The sequence below is a fragment of the Varroa destructor genome, unplaced genomic scaffold (genome assembly GCF_002443255.2).
Source record: "Varroa destructor unplaced genomic scaffold, Vdes_3.0 BEIS01000002.1, whole genome shotgun sequence".
Lineage (NCBI taxonomy): Eukaryota > Metazoa > Arthropoda > Arachnida > Mesostigmata > Varroidae > Varroa > Varroa destructor.
The window spans coordinates 12,508,237-12,529,786 of NW_019211455.1; the positions used below are offsets into that span (position 1 = coordinate 12,508,237).

At 39.8% G+C, this 21,550-nt stretch overlaps 1 protein-coding gene across 4 annotated transcripts in view; it reads right to left on the reverse strand.

Moving 5' to 3' along the window:
* The window catches only part of LOC147757389 (uncharacterized), a 77,388-nt gene that overhangs the window by 48,415 nt on the left and 7,423 nt on the right, over positions 1-21,550 (reverse strand). For 2 of the 4 annotated variants that reach the window (XR_015322576.1, XM_086982133.1), the window contains exons 1-3: positions 18,702-19,262; positions 18,193-18,476; positions 11,329-11,418 (exon numbers count right to left, since the gene is read on the reverse strand). Coding sequence is in view for 2 of the 4 variants with exons in the window: in XM_086982133.1 (XP_086838259.1) it covers positions 11,329-11,418; positions 18,193-18,243 (141 nt within the window). In the remaining 2 variants the exon portion in view is untranslated. Of the gene's footprint in view, positions 1-4,937; positions 8,033-11,328; positions 11,422-18,192; positions 18,477-18,701; positions 21,305-21,550 lie in introns of those variants that run through there. The other 2 variants (XM_086982132.1, XR_015322577.1) reach the window with 2 other exon arrangements.

The window sequence follows — 21,550 nt, forward strand, 5'->3', positions numbered from 1 at the left end:
TATATATATCGTACGCCTTCCGAAGGCAATACGGCGCAATTGTAATAACGGCGGCTTAACCATCGAAATCGTCGTCAATCAGTGTCTAGCTCCGTTGCAAGTTCCTATTACCCACCCAATAAGACCAGTACGGCAGTTCTAAACATCTATAATAGTGCAGAACTTGGTAAGTTGGGAGTAAAACTAGACGAAAGCCGGAGAACACACAACTCGTAACGTTGAATAAGCATTTCTATAGGACATTCGGTTTTCACTCTTTCGCCCAATTTTGTCACGTTTACCTGGTCATTATGTGTGCAGGCCCAACGTGAAGTTCAGAGCCTCATACTTGTCCGATTTTTATTTCTTACAGATGCTTTCTGTTTCTCTTTAGCTTGAGGAATAGGCGGCGGAAAATACAGATATGTATCTGTAGGTACATGCTTTTTTCACTGATGTCAATCTTCCCATTTTCGCAGGGCCGTAATTGCCCGTGTAGTACTCTGTTAGTTAATTGTATAACATTTCCGAATGCTGTGCTCTAGCCGTGATTTGTCATGTCCTATATAGCAGTAGATAAGCGCCGTTGTTGTTGTGCCGAGCTTGGTCCAACCGTGCAAATCTAGCCCCCGTAGTTTTTCGAAGAAGTTAGCGGTAATATTAGAGATCTTGACACAAAGTTCCTTGTATTTTTTGCCGGTAGTTTGATCTGGAGTGCCGGTATATTACGTTGAAAAGCCAGCATCCCAGTGGGTCAAAGGAATATTAGAGCAACAAATGCTCCTTCCAACAAATTTACTTCTTTTGATGTTCGTGACCTGCACTTTTAACTTCGGGGTACGTCATCATTGCGCTCTCTCGTCTTCCCTCTACCTGCACTATCGCTTGCTTTCTGGACGAAGTACAGTTCCGTCCTTGTCGTCTATGGGTTGACGACTACATGTCATGCCTCAACAGCTCGGTACAGTCTACTCTTGCAATCAGCTTGGATCCAACCTTCCTAGTTTTACGTAAGATGCAAATGTCGCTAAGCATCGCATCAGACAGACAGACAGACAGAGAGATAATCTCTTTCAGGACGAAACGAAACGTGTCTACGCGCAATTTCGAACCTACACATTTTCACGGATGCTACAAAAACGCCTTACGACTACATCGTTACGGAAGCATTCCGCTAGCACGCGTTTAGTCTATTTGCCATTCTGTCTTTGACGGAAAGCAGCAGTTTTCGAAAAACTTGATTTTTTCCGTCGAAAATCTACATACCGTTCGGTCGTCTAGGCACAAGACCCATACACGGTACGGAAACTAAAAACAAAGCCACTGGCACTAGTGTCTACTTTGTAAGCTAATGTGAACTTAAAGATGGCGCAACATCAGACTATGAATAGATTAAAAGAAAAAAAGCAACAGGAGAAACTTAAAACACGAGAAATTGATGCGTTGAGAGATTGATTCTATTATTTCATTGATCTTAGAGATTTTTAAAGGATTAGTTCGTTACTGCTGGACCATATTGACCGTAGGTCTCAGTTGATGGCATCGACTTTACATACGATTGCCAGAAAAGCACTTCGTCTTTGGCCAACAACACAACGCAACGTTGCGCAATTCGATAGTAACTTCAGTCGACGAAAATTCTTGCTGTTACATCATTGTGAAAGGCTTAATTGCGCAATGTCAAGCCTGCGTTCGTGAAATACAACATGGGACACCTTCTGTTGAAACATCGGTCGATTTATTTACCTACAAATACAAGTTAGTGTCGTCTAGTAGATCTTACGAAAAGAAATTGGCCATAATTAATTCAAGATTTTTTTCGTTCGAAAGCTATGGAGCGTCACAAATGAAAGATGTGCTTAACTACGATTGGGTCCTAACTCGACCTGCACCGTATAGCTTCGATTCTACATTTGCAAGCTTGTAAGCTAGTACAGTTGAAACGGCATCTGCGTTAGGAAACACAGCGTGCTATCGGTGCTATAGAAATAGTTGTAGAAGGATAATAGTATTAACAATATTTGAGAAATGAATCACAAAGTTTACATTATGCATTGAAAAAACCGACCCCTTACTCATATCGACTTTTCACATTTGAGCTGTGAATATTTACCTAGATGGCTGCTGCGTTTACATCCAACATAAAGTGAAAGATCATTTGCTTAGGTATCACTCTTAGAAAAATTAAGCTGACCATACAAACGTTTGTGTGACCTTATTCTCAGTAGTACTTGTCCTACATGTGCTCACACCTTTTGCTACCACATATGCCATACAGCGTAATGATAATTCAAACCAGAACCTCTACCAATGGTCCTCGCCCCGTAGGCAGATATATGGTGTTTACAAGCGGCAGCGCTTCCGTCGTTTTGGTATTTCGCTGTCAGTAACTCACTTCAGGCATGGTACGTAACATCAGTAGAATAAAAGGCGTAAGACATAAACTGGGACAGAAAAATACTGTTTTAGTGGTATAGCAGTTTGCACCAATACGCCCCGCCGTCCAGTTCAAACAAAGAGCCCCCAGGGGCCCCATTGTTCGACCACCCGGAAAATACATACTAGTGGATGAAATCGAGGCAGGCCGAGAGGACAGACCATTATTCATTCAGATATAGTACGATACCGAGTGAGTACCGAAACGAATAAGAGAAATAAATAGAGGCTAGGCCTTTCTATGAAATAGTGCAACGCGGTTTAGACCTTCGTTTAGCCATTCGCGTATTTTCCTGGTCTAAGAAGATTTTCATGAACTCGTACCTACAAAAAATGAAGGCTTGCCTGCCTGTTTATATGTAAAGTGGCGGCGGCGGCAGCAGCACACAAAGTGGACTATGCTACACTGAGCCGGCTCAAAAGGAAGCGTTCCCGATAGTACGATATGCATGGTCATGCACGAAAATTAATCACGACGGCACCGAGGGTTGCCAGAAGGGAAACGATATAGAGAGGAAGAAAGAAAAAGAACGGCGGTTCGCGCGTGTATTTGCGTGCCACAAACATATTCAAGTCCAGATGGAAACAGCATTTTCCTATGTATACTTGCAATCAGCACAAGCAATACTTGCGTCACTGTAGGCCGTATGGTACGACAGCATTAGTGGGGCGCAGAAATTAGATATAGTGCAGGTTACAGGTGGACTATTAAAAAAGCTGCTAAAATCATCTAGTACTACAAAGCAATTCAATACGAGTATATTCTTCATCTTCATGACTTCCATAGCGTGATTCCACTACGGCGGATGCTGCGATCTTTGAAAGACTGAGAAACAAAAGGCCGAAAAGAGGGGGTAAGAACTGACCTTGTGGAAAGGCCCGCGTCAACAAAACGACACGGATCAGCGCTAGTAGACAACAAGGCTGATCTGCGTATAGTATGCCTCTACCACTCCAGTCGACTTCCTCGTAGAAACCACTGTGCCAGTAGTTATCGGCGTCGAACATCCGTCACCCTGCTAGCAGCTGCTTGGATTCGACTATCTTGTGTTTCGCATACCTGTGTCTAATTGGGCTAGCGTCGGCAGGCATATGGTTATCAAAGCCGTTACGTGTGTGACTTCAGCATTTCAATGCAATGCTCTAATAGCCGCTTCTATGAAAAATCTGTCGATTGCATCTGCGCCCACTAGCCGAGCTAAATAAGCGTGGGTTATTTACTGCCTCTATGGCAGACCCGTTTTACCTCTTCTTGCCACCTGGCAAATTTCAGTGACTCGACAATGGTTTTCTGTGTGAACTCTTCAGTAATTGACAGTATCGTGGAAGGAACGCCGGCGAAACAGTTGCCAGCTGGTGATGGGCTAGACTGATTGCTCTATTGCTTTAATAATTAATCTTGCTCTGATGACTTCTCGATTATCCTAGTGGCTATATCTACGACACCTCCTGTTTCCTTATCTGACTGGCGGCGGTGGTGTGGCATGCCGACCAGGGATCTAATCTGTCGACAGAATTATATATTATATTGAAAAACCCAACACGTATACAAAATGCACGTGTGCATGTGCGTCTCTCTCTCTCTCTCTCTCTCTCTCTCTCTCTCTCTCTGGATCTTCCATATTTAGCGAAGTGTACACCATCCTTTTTGGTTCGGCATAGTTCATCAAAAAAAGTCACTGTAATTGTAGACGCACGAAACTATAATATAGGCACGTATTAGTTAGCGTATAGTATGGCTTGGATAGTGGGTGGGATTATTATTGCTTGTCCTCTACATGCCAGTGCCTTCTCAACACCACGTTCACATCGTGCTTCCCAGCGTGAGAAAAGCATACGTTTCCTTGGCAGGCCAACCGTCTTAAATTGTTTTACCTAACTGTTTCATAGCCAACAATATGCTGTGTCTCCTTTAACGTGATTCACTTGGCCATGCTGTTGCAATGACGATGTTCGATCTGTTCTATTTATTTGCTTATTCCATTGTTAACGAATGTCGACTCAGCGATACGGTTTCACCATTCCGAAATACACATTTCTGATAGGCCATATTTCCTAAGTTAGAGACGCACGCATCGGAGACGTTTAGGTCGTTAGTCTTTGGATTTTGCTAGTATGCTTTCTACTGGTTTGTGATCAGAGTGCACTATCATTCTACTCATCGCATTCGGTAAAAAATTCGGTAATTATACCTCGGTATAATTACCGAATTTTTACATGTCACCGAGATGGTTAAGTAACTTTCTCTTAATTAACGCGTACTTTTATTCAATTGTTGTTAACGTATATGCTACTGGTTTATTATCCTGTAGAAGTAAGCCTTTTTTAATTGGCTTAGCCTCCTCGACTTGTGTTAGTGTCGGTATGAGTTTTTATGCGTTTTTCTGTTGACTTTCATAAAAGCTAATCGTTGCTGGTTTTTTTTTTCAGAAAAACAGAGGTTCTATGATTAACGATAAGTGAGGGATAAATATTGTTAACGTAACCTGAAAAGCTTATCGCTCCTTTCATGTTTCTTTGTTTTCAGCCCGTGCCTGCTAATGATATGGTCCGTTTGTTATTTTTGCTGTTGTTAAACGAAGTTTGACTCTCACTGGATCGACGTCCTACTTTTTTGAAGCCCGCACAGTCCGGTATTGATCCCTGATGATGGCTTCGTCTATGGTGTCTCTTTGCCATAGTATCAACCGCAATCATCGCAATGTTTTTAAGCCCATGAACTTCACATCTCTCCATTCCGCTAAGGCAGAGTCTGTTCCTCCGGGAGGCTCTACGGTATTGACAGCGTCCTATGAATATTCACGAAGTTGGATTGTCCTGACTCTCTAGATTTAGTTATTTGATAGAATTCTGATTCTGTCTTGGCGTCAAGTACTGAACACACTTTTGCTTTTCTAGGATGATGCAGGGTATTATTATTGATGGGCATTGAATATCTACGTTTTTGAATAACTTCGTTTAGCGCTTGCAAATCTAATACGATTCGTAGCCTATGACCAGGGCAATGAACAGTTACGAGGTTGGAGACGCTTCTGCCAAAAAATCTACCTTCTGATTGACTTGCTTGCCCTCTGGATCTTTAACTCAATTCCCTACGGCTTCGTAAACGTTATTGGCTATAGCACTACGGCTGCTACACAAGCTTTGCTCCCTCTCTGATGGGAATTTTTATTGGCTGCGGTCACTCGCTCAGGCCATTGAAGATGTTTTCGCACTCATCTACGAGTGTCTCCAGTCGATAGTTCTCCTTCTTTTGAGCCATTCTATTCACGCTTTCTGCTTCACTTGTCTATCGAGTTATCTTTCGCTCGAGACGTGTGTTGGCAGATAATAATGTTTCTGAATCCCTGTCGATTGTTTGGGGTTTTTTTTGTTTTTTTTATTTATTTGAATTTTTGATGTTATGCGTTGCCATGTTGCCCTTGTTCCTGCTTGCAGGTCATCGCACTGCTTTAATATGTCATTGCTTCAGGTGGCCACCCAATGTCTTATGTGTCTTTAGGGCCATGTCATTGCATGTTGCTCCGGTGTTAGTGCTCGCACCTTTCTGCGTCGGTTTTTGACCTGCAAGTTGATGTACGGCTTCCAATTTGGGCAGTCAGCCTGTCATCTTGGTTCAAAAGAAATCGCTTTCTAAGTAAAATGTAGTTTTGACTTAGTTTTCCAACTGGCCTTTCTGTTGTACCCTAACACTGTGTTCGTGTTCCTGTCCCAATGCGGCTACGGTGATTTACCTTATGCAACAAGGTATGCTTTTGTTGTTCATTTGTTTTGGCGTTTATTTTGCCCTGTGTAGTGCTCCGGCCGTGCGTGCGGCCGAAACTCGCCCATTATTTTCTGTAGTATCATGTCAATCCTCGTGGATCATCTGAAGTTCTTTTTCGTTGTCTCTGTAGGTTTTCAGAATCCGCACCACGACATCAATGGTTTGATTCGCATGATCAGTTCCTCCAAACAAAGTTCCTCTGGCCATATTGAAACGCGTGCCTAATATCAGTTTGTTTCTGAGTATCGTTGTTTCGATCCCTCTGTAGGCACATTTCTTGCGCTTTCATTTGTTCCCAAAACCCTTATTCTGTTTTGGTGTCACCCTGACTGCCTCGAAAAAACGAATACCTGTGAAGAAGCATATTTTGATGGCACCTGCATCGTCGCGATGAATCCTCGAATTTTGAGGGATGCGCAGGACCCGCCCAGGTGAAGGGCTTCGTCCCCGTCCATCATAGTCGCGTCAAGGCTCTTCAGAAAAATCGGTTTGCATCTGCGAATACAGATCTGGAGTGTACGAGCTGTAAACCAAGGATTGAGTTCGCACATGTCATTTGGCAAGGCGTAGTCGACCTATTCCTCTGAGAAAATCAATCATTTCATTGGTCAATGGTCGCATAACGGTGCCCCTATGCAACTAAATTTCCTTTGCTTGTTCCTGCCATTAACGCTTATCCCGCATTGCTTCGCTTTACCGTCTTGCCAAAATTCTCCATGAGCGAAGCTCAATTCTGCTCTGCCGGCTGCGTTATGTCAGTGTATCATCATATGAATGACACTGTGCCCGCGGTGCAACGGGTGTACAGATTGTCTCTCTTAGGTTTATCTTTGTTGTCTGTTGTTATCATGTCCAGTTATGAATGCTGGTGGATAATTTGACATATTGGAAACAGTCCTCCCTCAACACTCTGCGCGTTGCGCTTAACATAGAAGCGAAATAAATCATTGAGCAGTCTTCTATGATTCCTGCAAAGGTATTTCCTAGTTTGTTGACGTCCGCAAACACCGATTTGTCATTCTTTAATTAATAATTTCGTCAAATGAAATAAAGTTACCTCCGATTAGGACGCCACTCGATAACATAGTGTAAGTTTAGAGTGTCATTAAAAACCAATAGGCGACACACATCATTGAACACATACAAACAAAAAAAAATGCAATCTAGTAGGAGACGTAGCAAACTTCAACGTCTTCTAATATACTACGTAATCGCACATTCTATACACCGTTAGTAATGTGTACCTTAAAAAAAAGTAAGTAATTTTATAATACATAATAATTTGCATGTTTAATTAGGCTCTCCTTCAGGTGTACTCCTTTCGAGCTTGCTAAAGAGCTAAGTGCTAGCCCAACTGTCCTTTGAACTTGCAGTTGGGATCTCACTCTTTTCGACTGAGAATACGCACATATTGGACACGGAAACATAATTCAAAGCTTCCAGTACAAACCACTGATGCTACATACCGCATACAAGGATCTTCGTTTTTGGTTCGGAACCATTTGGTGCTGGGCCTTATAGAAGTGAATGTCGTATGGCGGTTTTCATCGTGCTCGGCACCTTTCGCCTATATTCTAAGTACATAGATTTGAAAATTTCCTTTCCAGAGCATAGAGCCTTTTCAACTTCCACGCAATGAGCTTTCTGCTGAACGTACGTACTCCTACACACTCGCGCAAACATATATCGTCTGCAGACATTACTCAGCGAAGATTGCGCTCGAGTAAGATTCGATTACCCATTTATTTTTCTTCTCGATGCAATCGATACCTGTCGTAATTTACGTATGGGCCTTGGACGTAGGCTGAAAACCTTCTCTAAAATATGCCGTCCATGTCTCAGTGAGCACGTCTACAAGCAGACATTATATAACAGTTATTAGAAAAGATATAGAAATTATATATATAGAAATTATAGGAAATATTTTAATCTTCCTCTATTTCTTTTTTTTTGTTATTTTAACTATAATAGAATCGATCAGTATTGCCACAAGTTTCGTGCGGATACATACAGTTATGTACAATGCAACCTATATAATCGTAACTAAATCAAAGCTGATTTGGAATCTCGTGCTCAGATGATTTCGTCTCACCGTAAGGTCAACCGTAAAGGGTGCCAGCATTTTAATGGTCCACTAAAGGGACGCTAATCGCAGTGTTTATTCTAGTGTTCAATGTCTGACTTGGTAGAATAGTACGAAATTCAGATACGTATTAGTACGTGTTTGAATACGTCTTTTAATATATTAATTGTATCGTGTTCTATTATAGGGCGAAGTCACTTTTTTTTAGTAAATAATCTACTTTAGGCTATACTTCTAAATAAATCATGTCGTTTCCATATAAAACTATTTTATTCTGGGTTTAGATTATTCTGCCAGATGTTTCATGGTGTTCGTTGTCAAGAGCAGCTTCTGAAGCTACCGGCTATCGGTTCCTTCAGCTTTATTACAATATTCCTTAAAGCATCATTTTGATAATACGGCTATTTCTCGAAACAGCCGTATGCTGACCAACGAGACGGTCGAGTCTACTCTCAATATACAACGTATTTCGTCTAAAACTGAAATTTCTCTTATGAATAGATTGTAAATAGACAGATATATAACGTATTTCGTCTAAAACTGAAATTTCTCTTATGAATAGATTGTAAATAGACAGATATATAACGAGATTTTTTGCGTGTGCTCTAAATGGAAATCCTGACGGTCGTGTTTATATAAACTACCACTCGATTTCAGATCTAAACTACCATTTTAGCCAACAAATAAGGTCTTCAAATCAAACGATACTAGTATCTATAAACCCGTTAAAGTATCACTCAAATCTGCTACGCGCGAAAATGCCAAGAACGCAAGAGGCTAGTCGTTAAAGCTTACCTAATAAGAAATTGACTCTTTATTTATTTTTCACAAATTAAAAACCTAGGTCTATTAAGAAGGGTTGTTTTTGCCGTGATTCGTTTGTTGTTTTCTTCGAAAGAGATCTGCTATTCTTTTTTTCGTGTAGCAGGCAAAGCAGGCTGCTAAACTGTATTCAGACGGAACACCCTTCATATGGAGAGAGTGCTCCAAAATACTGTTTAATAAGTTATCCTTTTCTCATTGTTTTCTTTCTAGACCATTATTAGTTAGAAATAATAGCTGGACACAGATTAACTTTTGAGCAAAGAAAATTTATTTTAAAATGTAGGTATAAAGAAAGAAATAAAGTAGCCAATAAACGGGAAACAATCAGCTCCTGATATTGGTGTTAACACATCGGGTTTTGAATTGTTATAAATGTAGGAGTAAAAATAAAAAAAAAACACTGGTCTGTGCTAGTAATGAAGATAATTCGTAGTCATAGATGATAATTTTTTAATACTGCTTGGAAAAAACACGAACATGCCTACATCTATTCGGAAAGATGGATTGCCAATCAGTCAAATTTCATTTATCTACTTTTGCTGGCAGCAGGCAAATACTTCATGTATACAAGTCAACAACATACTTCAATATCAGGGTGAGTATATGGAATAATTTAAAACACTGCATCGTACGGGCTGTACGAGTTTGGTTAAATTTATAAACGTAATTCGAAGAACTTCTGAGAAGTTCTTGGAATGTTTTAGAGATAGATTTAGAGGGCGACAAGCGGCATGATATCTATAACAATTTGCTTGGCACAAAAGTATTGTCAGGTTTGTAAAGACCCAGTTTCTTGCAGAGTCTTCAAAGCGGCGCCAGTTCATCCCGTTGCTAACCTTGAATATTTTTATTTATTATCGCCTTACTGGTTATGCAACAAATCGAAGGTTGATTTAATTAGGAATACACTATTTTACGAAATATAGCATTCATTGACGAACAAGCTTTATGTTGGAGTAAATGCAAGATTGCGATAGCACCTAAGCAAGGTAAGTTACGTATACTAAGTATGGATACGAACACTTGACGTTTCACAAAAAGTTGCGCGATAGAAATTGGATTGGAGTCGCACAGGGGTCGGAAAGGCTAAAATTCATTGGATGCACAATTTACGTCAACCAAGGTGTCCTCAGTGTCGGTGTTAACTCTTCTTTCATTATTTGACCTACAATTTAGGTTTTGAGTGATGAACTGGGTCACTAATAAACCAGGTGGGTTTAAGTTAATAGCAATTTTCCATGTAAGATTCAAGTAAAGCCGGGTACACGTACCACCCCGATCAGCGAACTTAATACACAACTTCAACTTTTTTTTTATCGCTTTTGTGGAACTGTCACGTGCCAAAACGGCCAGTTCTCCAGAAACTTCGTTTCAAAGAATGCTAGTAGCGTTACGTTTTTTGTTTTTGCTATTCAGTTTTACGTTGTACATATGTGATAGTCATTGAGAAATATAAACCTTAGGCCTCCATGACGTGTTTAACCTCTTGTGCTAAACCTACATCGAGGTTATTACTATCAGCTGCCTTAAAAACTGCTAGCCAATCAAGTTAGCTAGAAGTTAGCTAGTGAAATTGACTTATATTCAATTACATCCAGCATCGAAACGACTAGAATCACCAATGTCTCTCTATACAAATAGATGGGTGGGAATAGCGTGTCAGACATGCGATCTATAATATTTCGTTATACCGTGACTGAAAGTGTATTTTTTAGCTAAAATTTGTACAAGCAACCTTGCGCATGGGGTTCTCCTGGACATTTTCACACGAACGTCACCAAATATACGGCAAATCGTCACAGGATCTTGAAAGAAACGAGGATCCGTATGTGGTCGGTTTCATCCTCTGCAGAGCGATTTTCTCATAGATAATCATGTGAACTTTTATTGAAAATGTTATAATCGTTCCATCCACTTTGTCCTGACATATACGTTGTTGCTACTGCATGAAGTACGCGTTACACGATCATATTTTTTACCACATTAAAATTTGCAATACTTTTAGAGCATGTATACAGTGCACTAGTATCAATACGTGGGTCGACCTGCTAAATCTTTACGTTAGCGACTCATCACGGACACAGTCAGAAGTACTATACAGCTCCGTATACGCCTGTGATTTCACCTCGCATTGGCTATCCATCTCTAATTCTTCGTGGGAATGTTTATGTACATCAGCTTCAATTTAACCCGAATCCACTTTGATATACCCGAAGGGAGTTTCTTAATGTGCACGTACCTGGCAAACGGAGAGATGTAGCTTGTAAAACCCGCATGTGTTACACACGGATGTATTGATGGAGTGTTTCCGCACAGCCGCATCGCTCAGCTACTGAAAATAGGGCAAATGTGGTGCATATCGAATGAATTAAATCCATTGAAAAGTGGCGTTTAATTAATTAGATCAGCCAGTAATTGTTATATTCATGGCGGCTGTCTAACACAGTTGTGAATTACGTATTATTTAACTTGAGTTTTTGTTAACGTCGAAGTGGAGATATTCGTTTGCTGCGAGATTAATTAACAATATAGTCATGCCTAGGCCGACACGAGGTATGCCTACTATCCTTAGAATAGGATTTTTTTCCACATTAGCTTAATTTCGCTTTAAACGAGTGCCTAAAATCGCATTCACAATACCTATATCCTGATTATTGAAGTTTATCAGGCGCTTGATAGGCGGCCAGCTTACGAAAGTATGTTGAACACTGCTGCCGTTTACAAAAGGCTACTTCAGCGAGTTCCGAACATCTCTTGCAACACGAGGCATGTAGACTCGATAGTGATTAACTCAGTTAGGCTGAAACATGGACGACCACTGTGAGGTGTCGGCCGAACGATACCGGCGACGAATAAACATGGAAGTGATATTAGATCAACTAACGTGTACGTGCCTAATAGCACCAACTGAAGACCCCTAGAATTGCGGTGTCGTGAACGGCCACGAGTAGGGGGCTAGCCCGCTATTTTGTGGTTTGCCGCATCGAAAACTGGGTTTCGAAGCGCCTTCACGGACCCTCCTGGGTGGAGGTTCATCATTTGCTGTTCGATAGGTGACCCACAGCCAGTCGAAACTTCATAGGAACGTAGACCTTAGCAGATCGTTCTTCTCCGAATACATTATTCGGTTAAGGATGCATGAACCACAGACAAAGCTACATCTAGCTTAGAACGTCTTATACTTGCACCATACAACATAACCAGCTATTATGGACACGAGGTTGTCGACTGTGGTTTTTCTATCGTGTCGTCGCCGCCTTACCGAGACGGCCGAGCCTAGGACGAACGAGTGAAATGGGAGTGACTGTGAACGGTACAAGCCGAGGAAATTTCTATATATCAGAAATGTATATGGTAGAATGCCGTTGGGTGATAATCGACGTAACGTCTGGTAGGAACGAAGATCGAACGCTAAAGATAGATACGACATTGTTATTTATTAGCACAGAAGTCTACATAAACACGTATCGTAGTTCGTTGAGTTACGCTAACAGATATTCTAGACGTTGTAATGGACGAAATTGACTTGTTTTCCAGAAGATAATTTTGATTATTATTATTGTCATTGTTTTGCCTGATACATAGCACACACAGTATATGGTTTGCCACTAAAGATCTTTAATATTTTTGTTATTATATCACCGTACATTTGAAAGAAGTATCAAATGTATATTTCTTCATGAGAATGGTCTAAGTAAATTCCTTTTTTTTTTTTGTTTTTTTGTTTAAACATCTTGATTAGTACTACGGATTCCTATTTGTATTAGTGTACCATTAATTTATTACGATAGAAAATAGTTATTTATTGTCAAATTGGCGTATTTATCTGTACAATTCTATATATATATATAATGACATATACCTTTCATGTAATTCTCACAAAATATTCTATAGTATTTACTTTCAGGTGAAAAAAAAACAGTTACATTTTCTCTTTGAATACGTAACACTATTTTTGATTTTGTTTATTACTATTTAGGCACTTATATATAAAAACTCTAATAATAGCACCTTTTGTTTTCAATAAAAATTAAGTTAGTTCTTACCTAACACGTTCCGAACTGCCGCCTCCGTTAATGTAAACGCTATATTTTTCAACGTTACAAAAACTAACACTGCTATGACTTCTCTTCATATCATGACACTTATCTCAGATGGTCGTGAATCTGACCTCTGTAATTTGTCGCACTGCTGCAATGAGCCTCCTATTTAAAATCGCTTCCTTATAGGAAACAGTGAAAAAACAACGAAAGATAACTAACAATTAACAACGAGTAAAAACGACAGCTAACAAAATAACAACAGAGCTTGACAACCCTTCACTATCACGATTGGGAGGAAAAATGAGTACACGTACCGAAAAACGTCTTCACAATCTTTGAGGAGAGTAACATTTTGGGCGTAATGCTGATATGAACTTCACAGCTAGAATAACTTAGCAACGTTTTATCAAAATGATGTTCAAAGTGAGTCCTACGACATCGACTTCGCTAGTGATGTTCATGCTTCGACATCAGCCGATATCAGCGCTCAGTCGCTCAACAGAGCGTCATATATGCATCAGACACTACCGATATCATTACGTTATGCACATTCACAACGAATGGATCATATCTTGCTGATTGATAGACGGCCGTAACAATGTATTAACGCAAAACATCCTACGTAATTTAGTTTCTGACGGAGACGGCTGCAAGTTGAACGGTATATCGTTCACAATACTGATGACGATGGAAAATTTCTAAGAACTGTTTTTACAAACCGTGGGAACTAGACAGAAAGGACAAGTTAACATACACTAGGTAATAAGTAGCTGCAACATGTAATGCTCACCAAAAGTCACGAAAGACGATCTTTTCTAGGCAAGCTTGATCTTTTAAAGACGCGTAAGCTTCTGGAGAGCGACAACCTCGTTCCACTGAAATACGGCGTTAGATTTTTTCACTGCCTGGTTAAATAAGGGTCAATTTTGCCAAACGGTGTATACAAGGAACTTGTACGGTATTTATAGCTTAGCGTTGCTAATGTGAAACGCTTAAAGCAGTTGGAGGAATATGCCTAAAGTAGAAGATATGAATTCATAAAATCAAAAGAGGCCTATTTTTCCAATGAAGAAGATTTCGAAATCACCGAAATTAAATGTTGACAATAATTCGCTAACTATACTCGTACTATATATATTCGTACTAAGAGTAATATAATCCACAAAGAGTTTTCTAGACAAGGCGCGTGCCTTACCACGACAGGGTTGCATAACGCACTAACGTGTGATCACAGTTTGTGTTTGTAAACAGTTTGTGTGAATTGCAAGCTAAATGGTTCCAGTAGACCTTCTGGAGATCCCGTATCCACGTCAACATTGTGCGGCTCTGGAACTAGGACCTATTTATCATCAAATCTGGTCGAGTCACCCAATCAATGCCAAACGGGACCAGAAATTTCGAATGTGCCCAGGGAACCTTTTCCTCAAGATAATCGCTTGTTAAAAACAATCCTTTTCGATTCTAGGCCGAGGATGCTACACTTAGTGGCTGAGGGTTTTGAGTATGTTACGTAATGTAAGAGCGACCCTTGAGAGTCTAGGACAGATAGCTCAGCAGAGAAAATGATTAGGCAACACAGCAGGGGCCTATGCGTAAGCGTCACGGACGAGGACCACAGAGTTGAGCGGACTCATTTTAGATTTATGTGACATCACCATCGATTGTATTGTTTGCCCTATATAAATAATTAAAAAAAAAGACATTATCTAATGCCAGTACTGTAAATTAGTTTATAGCACGGGGTGTTTTGCTTTACGGCAATCACTACTATTGCTTGTAAGCGACTTTCGACTATACCGTTGCCAGAAATATGTGGAATTATATTTACATGTTGTTAATATTTATAATGTATACATATTGCAGTAGTATGCGCAACATATGCTATCAAGTATCGCGGCAAGATATTCAATGCAAGCCCGACGTCTGGCCTGAATTTTGCCTAAAATTTATTAGACTAATCGTGTAAGAAAAATAAACCTGCGTACTTGCCAACAATTTGTTTGGTGTCTTTCTGAAAATCGCACTTTCTTCTTCAAGACAATCTACATCTACTTCTACAGTTCGATCGTCGTCTCTATTCGTGTGTCCTAGGAAATAGTCTCGTACATGCGCCGGGCATAAAATTATGGAACGGTTAGTATCTACGTTATTTGTTCCGTTTCTAATCATAACTGTATCATCTCAGACAGCTAATTTATTGAATATATACTGAATGTACGGTTGGTTATCACGCGGCTAGTCTTTCATGATATATAGAATGGTCAGACTGGTACACGACCCTTCTTAGCTTCGATTATATTTATCGTCTCGTTTTTTATTAACCCTAAGTCGCTTGCGCTATTAGGCTGATGTATTTAGAGAAAAAGCATTTAAGGCTCGCATAGCTATTTCAAATAATACGGACAGTACTATTGGAAACAGCAGCTATTACCCCGTTTGTTTGAGCTAACTATTACCTAATATTGTCTTGTAGAAGGTTTCTTATTTTCGAAATATTTCGAAGCTACACCACGTTACAAGCCGGTATTCTGTACTACATCCTGGCAACGTTTCATTTTGCCTTGGCGCCGTTCAAGTAACGCTAATATTTTTCTTCTTTAACAACATGATTATTCTTCATGTTATCCAATATGGTGGCTAACAGAGAACAGAAATTACTGCTTCAAGGCCCGCTAATATTTCATAACCACACAATATAGGATATGTATTGTTTGCAATGCTATGGCCCTACGCGTTTCACTTAAATGTTGATCTATTAATGTTTATACTGAGAAAGCCCATTGGTCATTTTCGGGCCCGTTCTAACCGATTTGTATGCTCCGATAGATCGACAAACAGTCAATTGTCAGATAGGAAAAACTGTTGTTTGAAAGCTATTATTACCTCTTGTGTTACGCCAGCGACTGCCAGAGAGAACCAAGTACCCATAGCGAAGTCCTTCATCTGCTTCTTTGCAATTTTTTCAACAATGAAGACTATATCAGTTATGAAACTAACGAAGAGGGATGATCTGAACAGCTGCTTTCCCCCCGTCGAACATCCATTTCAATCTATCTTTCTGAAACTATTGCATTGAGACATATTATTTTCTTCTTTGTATTCTTATTACTTTCTGTTCAAGTTGCTTGGTCGATGCTAGTTCAGGTGTTCTGGTGTCGTTCCCTGTCAATTTTGCAGAACTGAACACAGGGTAACCTTTGCAGCATTTGCTTAATGCTATATTTGAAAGTAAAATGTAGCTTCGAATGTTGATTTAAAAATGGAATAGTGCAGTTCCATACGATACCCAATAAAATTTGTCAGATGCTGCACTGTTCGTACGTTTAGTATCCATTGACAACAGTCACTATTTTAGAAATAAACGTTTGCTGATTGTAGCGTCGGGAAGATAGCAACGGTAGTTCCTACCGTACGCCCCCTTACGGCGAGTCGCAGAACGAGCTCATCGGACCGTAGAAATGACTAACGCCTTTCTATGGAAACCTTATATTACGAGCATTGTTATCTAGAGTCAGCACGAGTACTTTCGAGGGCTTGAAAACCTACAGTTTTCATTACGTTTTTTTTTTGTTTTTTTTTTTTTCAGTAAAGCAGTACTTTTAAGTAAAAGCCCGCTTTTTAGGTGAAGACGTCTAGCTTAATACAGAGACATTGGAATGATGCATCCTTATGACATGTCCTTAGGACACATCTAGTTTTTCTAAGCAAGTAGTTAATGAATAGGGTAGTATTTTTTTTTCCTAAAAAATATATCTCCATAAATAACCTTGAAAATTTCTCGGACGAACTTTTATTGAAAAGGGCCCATCTGTGTAGATCGACATAGCTGAGGAAGATGCTATTTTCGTAAGATAATATTGATCGAACTAGCTGATTCAGCTGGACACTTTAGACATGCAGGATTGATTGACTAGACCCTAACTAATTTTTATAAGGCTTAGGTGATTACACAACTACCCAGATATTGTCGCGGCAGAAATGCAAATATAGTCAAATTTTAATGACTTGGTCTCAGCGAACAGATTAAAATTAAATGGATTATTCCTTTCCAGGAAAATTTTTTTCTTTTGGCTAGTACGCCAATGAAGTATCTATTGCCTGGTGCCCTTAAACACAAATGTAGCTTCTCAGTGGCCAGCATATTTCTAGGCTACAATTGTCAATTTTGCGGATTAATGTCTTCGAAAAAGCAATATACAGACGCTGATATCCACGATATCTCGGCTATAATTTGGTAATTGAATATCATAGGATTCTGTATATATTGAAATAGAGACACGTTCAGATTTAACATATGTAAATACATATGGTCGAAGAGATTGACTAAGTACTTTTCCGGTAAGCTTAGTTTCGTTACATCGAACATACTATTATAATTCACGCCACCTAATGGTCGTGTGCGAGTACACGTCTTATCAACGTATGTAAACTTATACACGTTCCAAAAAAGTACACGTACATGCAAATGTGGTACACAAATGGCTCCTATTGATTGATTGACTGGACAGCTAAAGAGATGCGACACAATTCGTGGTCGCGGCGTTAAAGGAGATAGTCGTTCTATATTTTCAAACCTGCGTAGAAATTAAGTAAAGATGATTCAGAGGATCGATAGCGATTTTTTAATCTTTAGCTTAAAATTATAGTTAAATAACATGATAAAAATCGGTAGCGCTCGGTCTAATTTCCAATTTATGCGAAAAATATATGCTAATTCATTGGGTGTAGAAGGTTTGCGGTACGGCTTTAATGCCTACAATTTTGCCCACTTTTTTTTTGTAATTTTGCGGTTTTAAAAGCTTTTTGTTGCTTGGCTCACGACCCCTGTAACGCACATTTCGCTCAGGCAAACTGCCTGATTCAGCAGTCCTCAGGACTGAATGCTTTGTGCACCTAATCTCGAAACAAGTTAGCTGGATTATAGACACTTTGCACGATGCAAGCGTCATCTATGTAAGCAAGACTAGTAGAATTAGGCTTAATATTTTAAATTTTATAAAAGATTTCTCTATACGGATGATGTAATGTAAATTATTATCTTTGTGAAAAGTTCAGCGTACCTCTGCGTGGAGTCGTTCGCTATAGGGGTTAAGTTCTTGTCCAGTAGGCATATGCACTTCCGTAGAAGTTCTGCTTTAAATTAGCAGTTGTTAGTAGCTGCTTAGAAAGAAGTAAACATGCGGTCACATGCCAGCACCTGTCTATCTAATGATGCACACAAATGCTTTGCATTTATTCGGGATTCAATTAACTGAATTAAGGAATTCTGTGGCTTTCAGCGGCAATCCTCTTCTCGAGAGTTGGTCGACAGCAAAAAGCGGGGCCAGACACTGACTGCAACAACCTGGAAGAGAAGCCATCGTAAACTGATAATGATAAAGCCCGTCTGTGCGTTAACACAGGTAAAAGTCAGTACAAGCAAGTAAATCAAACTAGTTCAGTGTAGTGATATGCTACGGGTGAAGTCCTGTGCTGCGATACATATTGATTACTGTGTTTTTTATATTAAAATAAAGAGTTTGTATGACTCACGATATCCAGCCATCATAGGAAGTTCATATGTCATTACCTTTCAGCGGCTGCGAAGGCGCTACAACCAGTCATTCGCTTCCTAGAATTCCGTTACTCTAGAAAATTCGACATTGAAGTTACACACCCATACGGTTTCAGTTTATATAGGTGCGATACATGGACGCCTCTGTTGTCAGCAGAGGGACGTCACGTGCTGTAACAAGATGCTACAGAATGACCCTTTCCTGTAGATGAGAGTCGGTGTAGCGATGTACGGAGCGCAAATTCAGGACGTATGGCCCTTCCAGAGAAGGGGCAAGAAAAGAATTTCCCCCAAAACGTTTTCCGGGCTCGCTTTTGGCTGTATCAACTGCATCATTTAGAGGCGGAGCAAAATCGGCTACCTGTGAGAGGCTTCGTTTTATAATTAGATCATAAATTAGGCGCTAGTTAAACATGTTAATTTTTTGGTCTTTTCGCTAGTTGATCTTCAGTGAAATTTATACTTGGTCTTACTTTTCTTATCACTCAGGTAGGCAATCGGAACTGGCTAAAGTATTCATCGCAGTTGTGATCCAGTACCAGCTAAATCATCCTTGTGTGTGTTTACGACAGCGAGGACAAAAGGCGAGGCTTATCTGGCTATATCTCTGGCCACGACTTGGAATACTGTTTCCTGGATATCGCTTGCCTTAAACATACAAGGGCTCCGCGGAGTAGCACTGAGCCTAGGTTTCGGTTAGAAATTAATAAATATTTTTCAGAAGCGTTTATTTTCAACTTACAAGTAAAGAAAATGTTTCTAAATGTGTGTATTTTTATAAGTCGGGCAGTTTGTCACTCCTAGAATTCTACATTTCTATATTTATCTAAATCTCAACTGTATGATAACATGTGACACGGAAAGCTAAGAAATATGTTTTCAAAAGAAAATCTTTGTTAAATCCAGATTAAAAAAAAAACAGGCCAATGAACGGAAATCAGCTGCGAAGGATGATAATTTACTACTTCCCTAGGATGTCGCTAGTGCCTGTACACGATATTTCGTATACATATTTTATTACTTATTATAAATATTCTCTTGAATATTTTTCAAATGGAGGCATTAGTATTTTGCATATACATTACCCCGTAGGAAGATTCTGTAAAACAAAATAGCTACCATAAGTGCATTGATGTCAATACAATGCTCTCGTCGCATCAGTAAAACCATTACTAATTGAAATATACGTGTGCGTGTAGGAAGCTGATTCTGCTTATCGGCTAACAGACTGCACTTCCTCGCCGGTGCGTCCACAATATTCATACTCTATTTTTACACAATGCTGTACACGTACTAAGGAAATAAAACGACTTCATTAGGGAATGAGGTCCCTATCACGAGGCCGTTTTATTTACTGGTATATATTATATATACGTATGCAAGAGTGAGACGTTGCGTTTGTTGACATAGTTTTTACGTTCTTTTATCATTCGGAGGCGGCATTGATCATGGTCAAGAAGCTTCAACGTATTATAATATTTCGAAAAACCCGCCACTGTCGTAAAAGACACGGCCACGTCGCCTCGGCTATTTGTTTCCTCATCGGGCTGTGAGGAGGAAGTTTACTTCGGGGAGCGGCGATATCACTTGCTGAATCGATACATCGGCCACTGTTAGTAGTTAGATTCACGAGCCACTGCACTGAGAACTTGCCAAGAACAGACACCATTCTCAACTGCGTTGTTGACATCTTCGGTAGACAAAATAGATGTATAGTTTAAGTTCCACGCCTGTAGGGACACGTGTCGAGGTCGCACAGAATTGACTAAATCATTTTAATCCGTCTCTGCCCCGCGTATGGTACATATACGTATGATTAATTTCACTTCGGCTGACCAATTGTTGTAGTAACATATCAAACATAAGAACTAGTTTAGAATATATATCCACCATCGTTATTAGTCGTTCCAGAACCACTATGGCATATATATATATATATAAGATTATATATTATTTAAAAAAAGAAAAACCCGAACATTGAGACCGAGCTCGACCAAAAAAGCGACAAAAATCGTCTAAATCTAAAAAAATCTGCTGGTCTCCCTGTAGCTATAGGACTTGGTAGCACAACCTTGCTTTACGAGTCTCTAAAGCGTTCGCTCTATGGGATTAAAGTGTCAATACTCATTTCAGAGCCCATACTCAAGTTAGACTTTTTCTATCTGAACCAAACGGTGACCACAATTTTCTAGCGCAAACGAGAGCTTTCGATTTATATATAGTACGAGAACATGCAGCAGGAACTACTGCAGGAAAACGAGGACACCGTAAGCTGAAAAAATTTATTCGACCACCTAATGTGTTTGATCAATCGGCGTCCGGCGTGGCATTATCTAGTGACGTTTTTTTTGTAGTAGAGAAAAGTTTAGGGTTTTTCTATAGCCGAAATCAGAAGATTTTCACTCGGTCAATATGGGGTTATAGCAAAACGGTGTTATTTACTATCGCGCATTTGATGGTCAGGTTATTGATTGCGAACTGATCTTTTCTCCCAAGGTACCCGCATCGTCGTTGCCTCGCTCGTACTACTCCTATGTCTCGAGTTTTATATCCGGTATCGCCGTTAGGCCTTCCATCAAACGGCTGGCTTTTAGTCATCGAACTACTCCGGTGGATTTCTGAAAAAAAACTAAGCTTTCTATAATAAAATAGTGCTTCTGGTAGAAAATTTGTACTATTATTCCCGATTACGAAAGCTGCGTTTCGTCCTGATTTTGAAAAGAGATTAGGAAATGGTTGGCTGGGCCATTTTATAGGCTAAACATAACTGCTGAGTATTGCAGTTCACAAAAAAGTCTTCATATTTCGCGTATTTGGCTAACTGGAATCATTTGTTATAGTTGAAATATACATCGCTGACCCTA